Here is a 17128-nt window from a genome sequence, read left to right on the forward strand (position 1 = left end):
TGCGATACTACTTTTGGAGGCTCGCGTTCCCACCAGCTGCTACAAGGTGGCAAGCCTCCGAAAGAATACATAAGCTTCCTCAGAGTCCATGTTTCACACCATAATTAACCATTCATATGTAGTTTCATGGAACCTATTGCACAACCTTACCACACAGGATTCGTTGATACAGAAAGTCACTTGTGAAGCAAGCACTTCCTTTACATTTTTACATATGCCATTGTGATCTTAACATTTATATATTGCAGATATGTTGCAGTTCAGATAATAAGCCCGCTTGGCATTATCGCTTGGTTTATCAAATTATCAACAAAAAAAAAAGCCATTTTCCAATATGAGGATCATATGCAATAAAGTTGACAGAATACAACATAAATAATTTAAATGTTTTATTCAAAGCACTGAATATACTTTATGCTAGTAACATGCCAAACTACAAACTTAGCCATAAGCAGGCTAAAACTTCAAAAACCACATTTTTAGAACAAAAGGCAGTCTTACATCGTCAAATTAAAGTGAGGAATGGTTTCCTCTCCCTTTTTGGAAATAAGTGCTTAACAAGTTCTTTCTGACTGCCTGCAGCTTGACAAAAAGAAATAGCCGTCTGTGCAAAATGTGGAGCAGTAATCAGGTCAGAAAAGAACCTCTTATTGAAAGACCTCAGAATTGGAAGCATTGTAATGACTACAAAAATAACAGAAAGAAAGAAAAAGGTTCAAAGGAAACATTTACACATACAAATAAACCTCAAATACTTCTACCAAGTGCTTTCAATTTGAATGATGCAACACAGAACAAGAACATTAACACGGTTTCTAAAATGCATTGAATTGGAAGTTCAGTTTATGCAAAATTGACAATCAAGGAAAAAAAAAAATGTATCTGGGATTTGAAGACTTTATATAGTAACCTGTTTCAGGCGTGACCTAGTCTGCTCATGCTAAATTGGGGCAGAAAGAACATTTTTCAAAGTAACAATACAATGTTCAGAGGCTGCCACGACAATTTTACAGTGACTATTTTTGTTAGACTGTACAAAGTCTGTAATAGGACCAGCAAAGATGTCCCTATACAATTCCAAACAGGAGCACTTTGCAAATTGAATTACATGTATTTTAGGTGTCTGGTTATATATATTTTTTTTTAAATTACATTTATTTTTTTTTAAAAAGGGGGAAACCTTTTGCTGCCCTTAATATGAAGGTTAGAATGCAGGCGTGATCACTACAGAGAACACAAAACACCATTTTACAACTGGCAGTTGCTTAGCTGCAATTATGCTAGCTTAGCAAAAACTATTTGCAGAATGGAACAAAATCAGATGTAATTACTAGCTTGTAGTTATCAAGCTGCACTGAAGTTAATGCAGCAGAACTTCATTCTTAAAATGTGAAGCCCCATCTTAAAGCTCATTTGCTAGTAAAAGAAATCCAAATAAGCACTCTTAAGTCTGTAACCATTAGCCAAGTTTCATTTAGCACAACATAACTTGGCATGTTAAAGCAATAAAGTGTCTTTTAGGCAATTCGCAAAAAAATATATAACTGAGGCTTGCAGTTTGCAAATATAAATCCTAAAAGCTGAATATTAAAAATGTAGTGTTTGCAGATAAGAAATCTAAAAATATTTTACTACAAACCAACACCACCCTGTAAAACATCCCCTTTTATAAAAAACCAAGTGCCTTACTACACCATAGGGCCCATATTATGGACAACTCTTACCATGATGTCTAGATTTTGCAAGCTTAACTACCGACTCAAATTTTCTGTGTTTTGGACAAACCTTTCCGACTCAATCCGGCCGCTGGCGGAGGGGTCGGCTTTGCATTGCGCGGCAATGTGCCGTATACCCCTTCGACAGCTAAAGAGCGTTAAACCCTTCAGTTCTGAGACAGAAATGAGTACCATTGTTTTATGCAGTGTTTGCGTTTACCCCAATATGGGTACACTACTGATAACATCGCCAAAAAAAATGCACCATAACCCAGAAAGCTCACAAATTGATGAGCACCCACTGGCTACCTTTAAAAATAAAATAAAAAAGGGTTAATAAAATTTAAAGCTGCTCCGTTAAGCCTTGGCACAGGTATAAAAGGTTTTTCACGAGCACTTGAGCTGTGCTTTTTGCTGGAACTTATGTACAAGAGAATCCAGTTTGTGCTTTGCTAGTGGCGGTAATATCAACTTTCGGAGCCTTTCCACCTCCCCCACCAAAAAAAGCTTTGCAAGTGCTATGTAGCAAGAGAAAGGGTGTTGGATTCATTACATTCCAATAAGGGGTATCAGAGCTCAACACAATTCTAATACCACTTATCTGAGCTTTGATCATCACAAAGAAGATCTCAAAACATGAACCGCCTTAAACCAGTCATGCATGGGGGACATGCAATGGTGTTATTCCTAGATTAAACGGTTTGAAGCAAAAGAAAAATCCCACCCTGCTGCAAAGTGCAACTCTTTGTATAAGAGGCCATGGGAAAGACCGGTTGTAGTAATACACTAGATTCAACAGAGCACTCAAATATGAGGTTTCTGTCTGCACACAAAATTGTGTTTGATATTATCCATCAATATTCAACGAGTAAAGGAAATAAACATCAGTTTTTCCGTCTTTTGCCAACAAAAGGGGAATCATACGTGAGCTTTATGCATTAATACCTTTGCTGCCCGAGGGGAATGCAAACCATTGCAAACTCCTGTGGCTGAGAATCTACACAGTACGAAGTTTAGAAAATGAACGTTAGGCTTGCAAAATCCAGCTTTTCCACAGATGTACAAATGCTCATTGCTGTCCAATATTTACACACAAAAAAAAAACCAAAAACACAACTATCTTTTACCATAAAAAAAGTGCAATTCTCTCTTGCTTCCAAATCAGGAAGCAACAACATTCTTCATAAAAATTCTACAGGATAGCAGCCTATAATAAGCAAATAAGGTGCTTAGCTTATAGCCCAACACAGTACTTCTTTTAATCTCCCTCTCTCTGCCTATGGGAGCAGCAGAACAGATTGTAAAGCAAGTCCTTCTGGAAGAAAAAAGGGCCAAAGATACTGCCAGGGCAAGATACTTCGTACGTCTGTCTTCCTTAAAGTTACTGACGCAGCTGTGCACCAGCCAAGTTGGCTAGCTCAATAAGAGCCAGAGCGCCGTGCATGCGCTCTCGCTGTTCTCGCTGCTCCTGCAGGCGTCGGGGGGCAACCGAGTGAGGGCCGTTTTTCTCATCTTCCTCGTCTTCGTCAGACTGGAGATACTCCAAGGGATCCTGCTGCTCTTGGTCTGCTTTCTGGAGGGATTTCCCCTTTAACATCGGTGCCAGCTGCTCTCGCGTCTCCCAGTGCCTACAGATAGTACAGAAAAGCAAAGAGTATTTCAAAGCACGTTAGCAACAAGCATGCCCATTATTCCTGGAGGGGGGGGGGGGTGTTCTGTAATGTTGCACTTCAGGGGTAGTAAAATTCCTGTAGTGTAGACAATGTGGAGTTCCACTGGACTATATCCTTGACCACTGAAACATTTGCAATTTGTAGCTATATGGGATTAAACTCGGACCTCCCTGCTTAGAGTTGTTTTATTTTTAGAACTTTATAATGCAAGATATTCTTTTAAGAAAATTATATACACACACCATTATAATAATGTTGTTACATGATACTATTACACACATTTTAATATTTAATCATTTTGGTAATGTAGAGCAACTGCATAAAATTATTTTATTAATTCAGAGTTGCAGCGTTATTGACTGTTGCTTTCAAGCCATTTCAACTACAATAATTGACAGCCATAACTTACAATTGAGCGATGAAAAATATCATAAAACTCAAATGAAGGGACTATATAGGATAGCACTTAAATACTGTCCTTTTTCAGGTAATCATGTAGAATGAGTAAGGGCAAAGTTATAGCTTCAATTATTTTCAGAATATAGTTCCTGTGTGCATACCTTTAATGTAAAGAGTAACCTAAATATTTAAAGCAGCCTAACCCAAATCACTAGTCCCCTGGAACAGGACCATTTCATTGTTACCACGGTAAGATCAGGAGATAAGTAATATTGCAATAGCCTGTAACCCCGTTTTTAAGAGGCATCATCTGCTACCAGTAGTACTGTAAACCTATTTAAACAGCAGATGAAATACAGTTCTGCATTATTTGGTTTGTGAGTTACCTATGCTTCTTAAAACATGTGAAAAATATCACTGGACAAAGGCACGCGATATATAAAACTCACTTTGCCAGCCACTCTGCCGTATTCTTGTCAGCCACCTGGCTTTTGCTTAGCTTATCGGTTGGTTCTTCTCTCCGCAGTCTTGCGTATGGATGCTTGGAGCAATGACGGTTTGCATGTGTGAACCGGCTCAAACACCCTGGAAAATAGAAAAATAAGTTCTTTCCACTGAGCTCTTCCGCAAATCGTGCAGGCGAAGGCATGTCTTGTGAACTACAAAAGAGGGCTTACCGTTTTCTGAGCATACAAAAGGTTTCTCTCCTGTGTGAAGACGCTGGTGCGTTTTCAGTTGTCCACTTTGTACAAAGGCCTTCCCACAATCAGGATAGTCACACAGGTAAGGTCTTTCACCTAACAAAAACAATCATTTAATTTCCAACGTATTAAAAAGTGAACAAAAGGCCGTCTTTCTATCATTAGCTGGTTATATCAACCCATTTTATTTGTCAAATGGACATACAAGCTTTCAGCATGTATTTGTGTACTAGTCATTATCAAAAAGTTTGGAGTTCACATTATCCTGTGTGCACTGATCTGTTAATTAGAATATCACAGATTTAATACTGCTTGCAAAACAATTGCTCTATGGAATATGAAGATGTGATTTTTGCATCTGGCTCAAGAATTGTAGGAAAGAGGGAGCAGGTGCTTTTGTCTGCTTTCATTTAAATGGGAGAATACAACAGTAGCAGGGCACAGACTATGCAGAAGGAATATTTATTCAGCCAAGAATACCAATGTTTCGACTGCCACAAAGTCTTTGTCAAGGTGATGGCTGACAGACCGGCAGTCGAAACGTTGGTATTCTTGGCTGAATAAATATTCTTTCTGCATAGTTAGTGTGCCCTGCTGTTCTTGAATTCTCCCATGGCTTTCTGGGATTTGCAGAACTTTCCCTACTTCTAGGAGTTCCGGCATTTTGTCTGTCTTTTACCCTTTGAATGCATGCCTGCAGAACGCTTTTTATTAATTTAAAATGGGTGCAGATTTGCTTTTGTACAAAAGGGGTCTCGGAAGCGGTATTGGCAAGATTTGTTGGGGTTGCCACATATCGTATTTCGTAAGTCTCCTGCCAGGCCAGACTGTCACCCAGACATGGATAACTAATTTTCAATCCCAGACAATAACATTGAGTATGCGCCATCAAATTCTTGGGATAATGCGTCCACTCTATTGTACAGTATGTCTACTCACCGGTGTGAGTCCTTTTATGCGCTTGCAAGGACTTCTCACGGGGAAACACCCTATTACAGATGTTGCAGCGGATCCTGCTGGAAGAGTGTTCACCCTCACTTATTAAGTCTCGTACCGTTTCAGCCCTTGGACGGCCACGCCGAATCCCATCCTGCAACACAGACACAACGTTTGTGAATGCAAGTCTTTATTAATATAGCACCATTAATGTACATAGCGCTTCACAGTAGTAATACATGTTACAATCATTTAAATAACAAATACACAGATCATGGGAATAAGTGCTTCAGACATAAAAGTAACATTTTGGAAGAGGAGTCCCTGCTCCGAAGAGCTTACAGTCTAATTGGTAGTTAAGAAGATTGTATAGTGACAGTAGGAGGGCGTTCTGGTAAGTGCGTCTGCAGGGGGCCAAGCTTTATGCATCATGTGTATAGTATTATCCATGGTGCTACTCATATGCTTCAAGCAACTGTGTCTTAAAGTTGGTCTTATAGGTGGATAGAGTGTGTTAGTCGGGTATTGAGGGGAAGGCATTCCAAAGGAGTGGGGTAATCAGTGAGAAAGTTTTAAGGCGGAAGGGGGTAGAGAAGATATACTTGAGAGGAACGCAAGTCGGGATGGTGTATAGCGAGAAATTAGGGCTGAGATGTAAGTAGAAGCATAAGAGTGTAAAGCTTTAGACGTGAGGAGGAAAGTTGAGTGCGAGATGCGGGATTTGATAGGAAGCCAGATTTCAGCAGGGGAGACGCGGAGACAGATTTAGGAAAGAGTAAAGTGATTATGGCAGCAGCGTTTAGGATAGATTTGAAGGCCGGACAGCAGGGAGTTACAGTAATCGAGACGGGAGAGAATGAGGGCCTGAGTAAGAGTTTTAGCAGTCGCGTAACAGAAGAAAGGACCTATCTTTTAATATTGCTGAGGAAAAAGTGACAGGTTTTAGAAACGTTTTGAATGCGAGAGGAGAATGTGAGAGAGGAGTTGAGTGTGACCCCTAGGCAGCGTGATTCGGCTACTTGGTGAATGATCATACTGTACTTCAACAGTAATGTGGAAGGTGGTAAACAGAAGAAGCAAGCAAACAAATAAATAGGCTGGTCGGGCTGAGTGTACAGGAACGCACTAAAGGTGCCACGGCCTGTTAGAATACAACATTTGGATGTATAGAAGACCGTGATCAATGCCTGGGCACCAAGCTAAAAACAGAAAATGTAGATTTCTTACGGAACAAATTGAAATCTGCAGGGTCAGCATTTTCAGTACAAATCAAATTACTGTGGCCATTTTTACGTCATGTTAATTAAGATTCTCTAGTTTTCCTTTCCAATCACTATTTGGAATAGGTTTCAGAAATTGTACCCAGAGTTTATTTGAGGAGCCAAACTAGAGCTTGGATTCTCTAGGCCGCAATGAAGCGTATCACACCCTGATCTGGCGTTCACCGCCATTGACGTGAATGGCAGTTAACACCAAATTGGGGCGAGGTGCCCCAGATCACAGCTTCGTGAATCTGCCACAAAGGGCATTATACATAGGATATGAAGCAAATAAGGATCCAAGCTCTTTATTTAGCAATTAGCCCATTCCACACAAACTTAACTGGAGTTCACTTTCATAAAACATTTAGTGCATGACCATAACACGGGGAAGGCAGGTGGTGAATAGAGTTCTTTTAAAGCAGGAGCTGCGGGTAAGAAGCACATCACCTTTCACACGGATGTGAATTGCCCTGCATGCATCATTTGTAACAGCTGGCCGATAGATTCCTTATGTAAACTACCACAGAGACTTGGCAGATTAGGCAGAAAGCTTTGTATAGGAAGCCAGCACTGCTAACACCGTGCAGCGTAGCCCAAGTGCAACACGCTCTGCCGTTAACCCAGGGAATTCACTTTTAGAAGCACAAATGGGTCTCCCCTTGATAAACTCCAAAAAGACAAATTGAGAAAATTCAGGTTAGCAAAACATAAGTCTTATAGTACCAAGTCCTTTGTAAAACACAACCCTTTCTTGGATTTTTAACAGACGTTTATATTTCTTACAGATTAAGGCAGTTACTTATGCAGTGTTGGCAAGGGTTTTAGGCCTGGGACATAGTGAGTTTTAAGCTCGCTGAGGCGGGCTGAGCCGCGCTGAGCAGATGCACAAAGCCCCTGCATCTGTCATCAGCGCGGCTATAGTTTCTCCCTCCGCATGCCTCCGAGACAGGCAGGTTTCAAATTTGCTGCTCGGGGAAGCTATGTGAGCGGTCACGCGACCGCTCACATCCAATGGGAGCGAGGGACTAGCCTCGTCTCCCGCTCCGCCTCCTGGCATGCCTCCGCCCCGCCCACTGCCTCGCTTGCAAGGACAGGTAAAAAGCTCCATTTTGGAGCAGGTGAGGCAGAGCAGGAGCGCGGCTCAGCGCTGTTTGCTCCTCTATGTCCCAGGCCTAGGTCTTCAGCAATGCATAGAAGTCACAGAGTACAGAGCTGTACTGGGATGCAAATACAAGTCACAAGTGCACACCAGTTCCACTTATTCCTAGTGAACCAATAAAAAAAAAAAAAGTTCAGTAATTTGTCTGTGGAACAGTTTTGTGTGTACATTTTCTAAGCACCTTTCCAAAACAGAGAACTTCCTGGAGTGGATGGCAAATTTTAGGTGAATAACTATTTTTTTAATTTATTTTTTAATACAAGATATATGCCGTACTTCCTACAAACAGAATTTTACATTACATAGTTCCTGATAGACAATGTCTGTCAGCAGCACATGTAGACTTTACACCTACAGTATAAAAACTAAGCTCTTGGCACAACTATAAATTCAAATGGCTCCAGGCATCAAGTTACCATTTAATAAAGTGCCGTACCTACTAGAACAAAATGTAAACTAAGCCCAGTGGCATTTAATGTAAATAAAAGTTTTAATTTATCATGGGAAATAAAAGGTTTAAATGTTTTACAATCTTAATTATTGTATACAAGGTTGTTTGTAAGTTCTCAAAAGCTAGACTGTTTTTTTCCCCCCATTGTTTTTAAATAACTATTATGAAGCTATATGTAGTCAGAGATAGGTTTGTGAGATTCTTGAATTCAGCAGACAGAGAAAAAGGGAAACTAATTATTAAAGGATTCAAATAAGTTACATTGTTACATTAAGGGTGATTGAATCAAACGAAGTCGAAGATGTTTAGAACAAAAAAAAACAAAAAAAGATTTGACCTTTGTGGGACATACTTGTAAAACTGTAAACAGATACCTAAATCAACGCAATATACAAACCAAACGACTATGCAAGGATTCTGACAGACTTCCGTCTGTACACAAATGGTATACTTTAGACTAGATTTGTAACTGCTTGCAATGTACCTGTTAATGGTTCACTATTTTCCCCTTTGCTCAGTGAGTTAGTTCTCTATGACTTGTTTTGTCAAAAGGCTTCATAAAAAGGTGCCAAGATCAGTCCTCCAAGACTACCACCCCGTCCAATCAATACAATATCATTTAATAGTCAGTGCTGCTTGACTCAAGTTACCCATGTCTGTAAATGTAAAGCCGTCAAAAGGGATTTAAGTTTACTACCCAGTCAAAACTGATTTTTTTTTTAATGTTTTCTAAACAGTCGTCTTATTGTGGTAGGTACATAATTTCAAGAGTACAGAAAGCAAAATCCCAGTGAGGGCATGGGGGTTATAGGGGTGTAGGAGACACACACATACAAAAAAATAATTGTACAGGGGGTTTTAAAGACTGGTGTGCCAATCTAACTTTTGTAGAATTAAAGCAAAACGCAGTTTTAGTCATCCCATTAAAGAGGCAATTCAAGCAGCTAAAAAAGTAAACATTATTGCTTTAATATATGCAGCCTTTGGTTACGTTTTTTAAACCTAATTACCCAAGCTGCCAATCGATTCGCTCTCCCATGATCGATCAGCAAATATCCTGTTTCCCAGTGTTCACTAAAAGCTGCCTTTCAGTTTCAAATCAATCCTTCAGTCAGTGTAACTCAGCAGCTACAATATATTCTTATATTACTAGTGTTACATTATCTATCCTTACAGTTTGCTGCTTAAACTACTGGGAATATTGGAAACAAAATCACAAACCCTGTTCACCTAATGCACCCATATATTTGTAACCATGTAACTGTCATCAGAACTCTGTGCCCAGGACATACTTGAAAACAAGAGGTAACTCAATGTATTACTTCCTGGAAAAACATTTTATAAATAAAATAAACAAACAGGAAAGTGTTACTGGGAAAGTGTTTAAAACCTTCTATAGAAACCAAATCTTAATCAGTATATTAAGACTCATTAAAAAATAGCATTACGGGTTGAATAAATAAAAATTTAAAAGGAGATTTCTTGGATTGAGTCTTTAAAACACTACTTGACAAGTGCTAACATGATAATATATGGGTGTTTACTTTGAGATAATACAGTATGGGGAAAAAAAAAAAAAGACTGGTAACTAGTGGAAACCAGAAAAAGAAAGTTGTTTGTCCCACTGAGGTCAGTGATTTGCTTAATATATGTAAATAGAGGTAGAAATGTTAAGTTACCAGTATGTAACTGTACTCAGTACAACTACACACCAGAAAACTGAGCAGAGATTGCTAATAAATAAATGAAATAGTTTATCCTCTAAGGATGATTGGAATTAGAATCTTCACTGAAATCTAGAAAATGGTGCCACCTAGTGTCCAAATGAAAGGAACTCAGCCTACCCAGTATAGGTGCTAAACAGTTAAAGCTGCAGTTCAAGCAATATCCTTGTGTAATAACAATATAACATGTGGGTTTTTTTAATAAAAAAGTTCAGTACCATGAGAAAATACGTGTAGCCTTTAAAAAAAATAAGACATTTTTAATGGTTCTAATGTAACGAGCATTTTCTGTTTCTATAAAAACTATTTACAAAGTCCCATCCCCTCCTGAAACATGCTCTGGCACACCCTTTTTTGAGCCCTGCCCTCTCTCTAGCAGTGCACCAATTGTACCTAGTGACTGCCTGGTCACATGCTCTTCCCCACACAACTTTGCATCTTGGGTCCTCTTCTGCTGCAATGACTGCAATTTAGTGAACCCCCGAGCCGAATCTCCGCTGATCAATCACAGAGGAATGTATTGATCGGCAAGGCCAGCTTAAGTTCTTTCAAATCTAAGGCTGTCTCACACTTTAATCTGGTCTGTAACTGTTTCATACGCTCATAATATATATTTTCTTTAACTGTGCATGCAATGTCTTGTATATAATGTATACCTTGTTCATTTATGTAACTGTATTTGTAACCATGTATTATTTTGTTTTACTCTGTGCCCAGGACATATTTGAAAACGAGAGGTAACTCTCAATGTATTACTTCCTGCTAAAATATTTTATAAATAAATAAATAAAATAAATAAATTAGCTAATCACTTGTCAGTGTGTAGATTGTATTGATGCACATATTGAATGGAATATATATATATATAAAAAAAATTATATATATATATATATTTTTTCCCTCCGAACAACAGCTTGAACTGCTGTTTTAAGATTTGGAAATGTGTTGCATTTCAATAGTCTAAGGCGGAGTCCCCGATGGCCGCAGCACACACCAAGTAAAGGCCTTTATGGGCAGACCATAGTAGCGCGATGGCACGACTGCTGAAAGGTAAGACAAGAATTTTGTCTTCCCATGCCGCGATCACATGGTTGGCAGGCAACCAATGAAAGTGCAGATAGTGTAGACCGTCATGGCCGCGCCCCCCATCACTACCCCTAGATCGCAGCTTTTACCTGTGCACGCGCCGCCAGTCGCTGTAACGCGTGTGTTTCCGTGGGCACTGGGGACGCAGCCAAAGGCTGCATCCATGCAGCAGAAGACCGCGCGGAGGAGACCACGCGAGTGATGTCACCCTCGTTAAGTGGGAGCGTTTTGTAGCCAAGGTAGATGTAACGTGGGGGCGTGTGTGACGTCACGGAGCTGGTTTGCCCTTATTGGGCGAACCGCTCACGTGACCTGCCCGTTGCGCCTAGGAATCAGATTGAACTGATTCCTCACGCACGCGTGCCCCCATCTGCTGTCGCATGCGCGGTCTATGGGTGCAATCAATGCCTTAAGGCAATATGATCAAGCTGACGAAGACGCCGCCTTAGAAGAGTTCAGTAATACTAAGCATAAACATACTGAATATTATTCAATACAATATGCTGTGCGTTTTCAGACCTAAACACTTCTATAATTAGCATCTCTTTACCCAACTGTACTCTGGTTATGCCACAGTCTCTCACTGCTCTATAGCAGCAACCCAAGCTCGCAAAAGATTTGTAGTTTTGTTTGTGCCGTATAAGGCCTTGACCATGTTTAGCGCTTGCTGGCGGAAGCGTGCTAACGCACGCTCCCGCTCAGCACTGAGCCCCTACCGTCGCAATTAGAGCGGCTTTAGTAGGGGCTCACCTGCGCTTCCGCGTGCTTGCTGAAGCGCAGGTCTTAGGGGAATTTTAAATTCCCCCGCTTGCCGGCGCGACAGGCCGGTCACGTGAGCGGTTCGCCCAATGAGGGCGAACCAGCTCCGTGACGTCACTGTCCCGCCCCCGGCCAGTGACGCGCCCACCCCCGGCCCGCCTGCTGACGGCGCATGCGGTAAGCAACCGCAAGGCCAGGGAAAGCACCGGCTTTCCCTGCGCCTCAGCACGCCAGCAGGGAGCATGGCCGAGGCCTAAGACTAAAACTACAAATATGGTCACAGTCACTAATGGAAAGCCTCCCTGGAGATAATGTTGCAGCATGACGAAACCTGACTTGAAGACCATTGTGTGCGGGGGACAACATAGCCGCCGCCCCCCCCCCGGGCCCCACTTTTCATACAAGCAATTAGTAGCACCTCTCTTCAGATTAAAATTTACGATACTATATACACGTGTCCGCTAAACGAAAATAAATCAATCTATGTTGGCAAAGAATCACTGTATCTTACTCTAGGAAGGTACAGTATTATAATATTTTGTTTATAAATTAGCAACCCCCTTATAAAAATGTTGCACCCGTAGCCCAACAGTTAACCTATAAAATACAAGCTGTCAGGACATCACCTCAGGTGACAAACCTACACCCTATACACATTTGAACATAAATACGTTGGCATCTTTAGCTAAAATGCCCCATACTGTACACAGTCTGTACAGAATGACCAACAATGAACTGTAAAGACAGCAACCACCATGACAATGCATTTGAAACTTAGATCATATTATGAAACAGTTGTTTCCCACAGTTCAGTATTGCAGAGGCAGAAACAATGTGCCTGTGATCTTTTCAGATCACACAGACACCTAAGGCCGCGCTTATAGTGCGTGCGACGGATGACGTCACTCGCAAAAGTTGTATTCCGCTTTGCAGCGACGTCGCAAGCGACCTGGCCATTGATTGGTTCAGAGGCTGTCACGTGGCGACAGCCTCTGAAAAATCAAATTTGACCGGCTTCCAAATTTCGCGCCACCACGTCGCGCTTACTATAAGCGCCTGCGACGGCGGCAATACATTTGTTATAAGCGCAGCCTTATACAGTGAAACCTATGTTTGATGATGTAATAGTTCTGTCAGTGACAGCAACAGCACAATATTACCTACAGTTTACCACTAGGGGGCTGAATCAGAAATCCCTCCTGCTTGTTCACATCAACACAAACCTATCCAGGGCTCAATGAATTCAAGGTGCCAAAGAAACATGTACAATGTGACTGGCCTAAAACCGTGTAGTCTAGTCCTGTTTAAAGGGTCTCTCTCTCATAGGGACAAAGTGACATTATATAAACTGCTTCAAAGTAGTCAGTGTTTTATTTAAACACCAAGGTAAAGACAAGGTTCTATATTGTGTTTCCATGACAACTGAACGCTTTGGACGTCTTCCTCAGCCTTAATCTCTTGCTGCTTGTGGGTCAGAAACATGTCCCTGGGTCACTTTCCTTCATACCTTCCACCTCAGCCTCCCCAACCCCGTCACATACCCTCAGCCCCCCCCCCCCCTTCACTCACACCTCCCCCCCTCTTCACTCAGCCTCTCCCCCCTCTTCACTCAGCCTCCCCTTCACTCAGCCTCTCCCCCCTCTTCACTCAGCCTCCCCCCCTCTTCACTCAGCCTCCCCCCCTTCACTCACCCTCAGCCCCCCAGGGCTCTCCGCTCCGTCGCCTCCTCCTGGCTGCCCCGCGCCAGCGATGTTGACGTCACCCCCGCAGGTCCTGGCGCCGCTGTCCCGCGCGTGGCCGCCGGCTTCGGCGGGCGGCGGTTGGTGCCTGGAGGAGGGTGGTCCCGGGCTGAGCGTGACGTTGTGTGCGTTCTCCCCCCAGCGCCACGGGTAGACCATGAAGTCACTGAACCCGGGGCTGGTGGGGACGGGAAGCTGGCCGCTTCGGGCCCCGCCGGGGGAGAAGGGAGGGCGACGGGGCTTCAGCGGTGTCCGGGCCGCCGAGTGGGACACCGCCTTTATGACGGACACAAGCACCCGGCGAGGAGGAGACGAGTCCCGGGAGGAGGGCGCCTGGTGGGCCGCGGGGGGGCACAGATCGGTCATCATGCTGCGGTGGGGGAGCGGTTGGTGCTATCTGACCTGGATCACCGGATGAACGGAATTTATAACCCATCCGTGACACCCTCTGCGGGGTATACAGCGAGGCCCCTGTCCGGTCACGGGTTCGTTCTCCTCGGGTGGGATCGCGGGATGGAGAAAGAGGCGGCGGCGGCTGCACGGTCCTCTGCTTCTCGTCTTTTTTTTTTCCCGCGTTACATTTCGCGCCTGGGAGAAGCCAATCACCTTCCCCGCTACTGGCGCGAGCTGCAGCAGCTGGGAGACGGGCAGGCCGCGCAGCCAATGCGAAGGGGAGAAAGAAAAGAGGAGGCGGGGCAGGCGCAGGATCTGACAAGATGAATGGTTCGGCGTAGCTCCTCCCTCCTTTTCCTCATGCCTACTCTCATTGTGCGCTGGTCTGAACTCGGAGGCGCTGATTGGTGGAGCCACGGCGGTTGACATTTTTTTTTGGGAGGGGGCAGGTTCGGGTCTTGAATGAAAGGTAGAAGTCCCGCCCCTTCCAGCCCACGGCAGTAGGCTCTATGGTATACCGGCCTCTGATTGGACCCGATAAAGGGGATGAGATGACTGACTTTAGTGACAGGCCTAGTGACGAATTGCTGGAACGCGGTCTAGTTGAGCTCGTAAGGGGGCGTGGCCAGAATGTACTCAGTGGCGTGTTGGCGCCGAATATCTCAGAGCGGATTCCCGCGCGTTGATTTAAAGCTGCAGTCAGAGTCACGTGTCTGGTTTAAAGGGACGTGAAGTGTGATGTTATGGGCGACAGCACAGATATTAATGGCATAACAGATTGGCATTGTCTCGACTGTCTTGCTCCTTGTAAAAGTTGAGAACTGAACTGTAATTACCAAGAAATATAATTGATGTATTAGCAGTTCTCTTTCCTTGGGACTATTTAACTCTCCATCCATGTGACATTGATCTGGAGAGAAAATGGCCCTTATCTTATAGTGACATGACCGCTGTTTATCAATACTGTATATTTCCTAATGGATAAAGATCACAATCCATTTTCAAATACATATATCTAGAAAAGAGCCTTGTATAAGGACCCAGAAGTTCCTATACAACTACAAACCTTGGGAAAGAGGAATGCAAAAAAATATATAATATTAGTTATAATAGTGATTTTTCCAGAAGCTTTCAACTGCACGTGCCGCCAGTAACACTGGGGCCGTAGCCTTAGGCCGCGCTTATAGAGCCGGCAACGCAACTTTGCTCGAAAACATGCATTGTCGCCGCTGCGTGCGGATATAGTAAGCGCGACGGCGTCAAAGCAACTGGGCGATGTGACGTGATTTTTGGAAACCGGGAATATTTGATTTTTCAGGGGCTGTCGCCTCGTGCGCCTCTGTGTAAGGGTGAAACGCGTTGAGGGGGAGACGCTGGTGTAGCCCTGTGTGTGTTCAATAAAGTTGATTGAAGATAATTCTGGGAGCTTTTTTCGGACATGCGCAGTAGCGCCGTATACCCTCCATTTTCCAGATACTCCCTGACGGCGGCACGCAGGAGCAAGCAAGGAGAGTGGGTCCCAAACCGGAGAAGCAGGTGAAGTATTATACCCTTCCCCCTGCACCGGTTACCTCTGTGGCCCTGCATAGCTCCCTCGCATCACTCCAGTGTCTGAATCACCCAGACCTGTGTAATTGCACCGAAGCGCACGACAGACCCCCTGGTATTTTCAACCAATCAATGCCCTGGTCTCCTGCGACGCCGCCGCAAAGCGAAATACAACTTTCGCTAGCGGCGATGGGTGACATCACGTGTCGCGTTCGCGGGCACTAGCCTTAGGCTGAGCTCATGATGGCGATGCGAGCACGCGCTACTGGGCATGCTGCCGCGTGCATTCCTGCAGCACCAGCGATGTGTGCACTAGGCTGGAGGAGATTGGGGGAGAGGGGGAGGGCAATCGGGGGCATGGCTAACGTATCACGGATGCGTCACGCAGCTGGTTCGCCTTCATTGGCTGAACCAGCTCACGTGATGCTGACGTCACGCAACCAGCTCGAAATCTCACATTGACTTGGGCCAAAATGTAGCAGCGTTGAAGCGCGCAGCGCTGTGGGCACATGAGGAACTACAATAGGAAATCAGGTAAGAGTCTCGAAAGTGCATGCACACGCAAGCGTGCGCACATAGTAATGCCCCCACCGGCCAAGGGAAGCTTTGCAATGTTTTGGAAGCCACCAAAAATGTCCTGCAATTCCTTTATGAGGAAATGTTGCAGCAGGCTTGTCAAGTCTCAGGACTGTGAGGATGCGGGGATCACAGCGCGACCCCTCCTCACCTCCGAATGCCCCCGCTGCCGTGAGACGGCTTCCTCTCCTCACCCAACCTGCTCCCGCTGTGCGGGGGCGCCCCCCTCGTTCTCGGCAGGCCGGCGCTGCCCCGCGGCCTCTCAGGGCTCTGGCGGTTCCCTCTGGTCCCGGGCGCGCGCTCTCTTGACCTTACAGAGCGCGCCGGGCAAGGATAATTTATTCACTGCACTAGCAGTGAAACCCCGCCCCCAAATCTCACAAAGGCTGCCACTTAACCCTAAAGCTCCCCACCTGGCTGCATATTATAGGAACCAATCCAGGACAGCTCCTCATGTTCCTCCAGGTCTGCCTCCGTTCCCTATTGGTCAGCCGCAATATATAGTACCTGTGTTGCCTCTCTCACATCACTTGACATAGTCTCTGCTTACAGACGTCTATTCTGGCTTTCCCTTTGCTCTTCGTTATTCAGGTTGCGACCTGGCTTGGCGTACGTTCCTCTCTGGCTCTGGACCCCGGCTCCCACCTGACCTTGCAGCTTCTCTCACCCCTCGACTACAGTTTGGACCTCGACCTCCTGGATCTCTATCTCCCTGACCTTGGCTAACGGCAACGACTTCGTCTCTTCTGTACCGGTACTGGCAATATTGCTACACCTATTCACACCTGGCCTGGCAACACCAAAACACCACTCTGGACACGCTCCTTCTGCTGCGGGTGCGTGCACATATACGTCCCCACCTCAGTATAAGGGACGAGTCTGGTCTGCGGGCAGCACCAGTGTAACATTATGTCGAGCCCACAAGACACAGACCAGACTGACATGGCCTCCATGATGACGGCCATGTATCCACAAGTCAAGGCCCTAACTGATCAAATGGCTCTCCT

General features: G+C 44.3%; 1 protein-coding gene across 1 annotated transcript; it reads right to left on the reverse strand.

Annotated features, from left to right (window-relative positions):
* Positions 1–391: 391 nt before the first annotated feature.
* Positions 392–14149, reverse strand: ZNF367 (zinc finger protein 367). Its single transcript, XM_075599226.1, has 5 exons — positions 13557–14149; positions 5428–5578; positions 4465–4584; positions 4237–4372; positions 392–3343 (listed from the first exon to the last, which is right to left on the reverse strand). The coding sequence occupies exons 1-5, from the start codon at positions 13971–13973 to the stop codon at positions 3097–3099; spliced, it is 1071 nt and encodes a 356-aa protein (XP_075455341.1). The 5' UTR covers positions 13974–14149; the 3' UTR covers positions 392–3096.
* Between the last annotated feature and the right edge of the window lie 2979 nt (positions 14150–17128).

Source organism: Ascaphus truei, chromosome 1 (genome assembly GCF_040206685.1).
Source record: "Ascaphus truei isolate aAscTru1 chromosome 1, aAscTru1.hap1, whole genome shotgun sequence".
Taxonomy (NCBI): domain Eukaryota; kingdom Metazoa; phylum Chordata; class Amphibia; order Anura; family Ascaphidae; genus Ascaphus; species Ascaphus truei.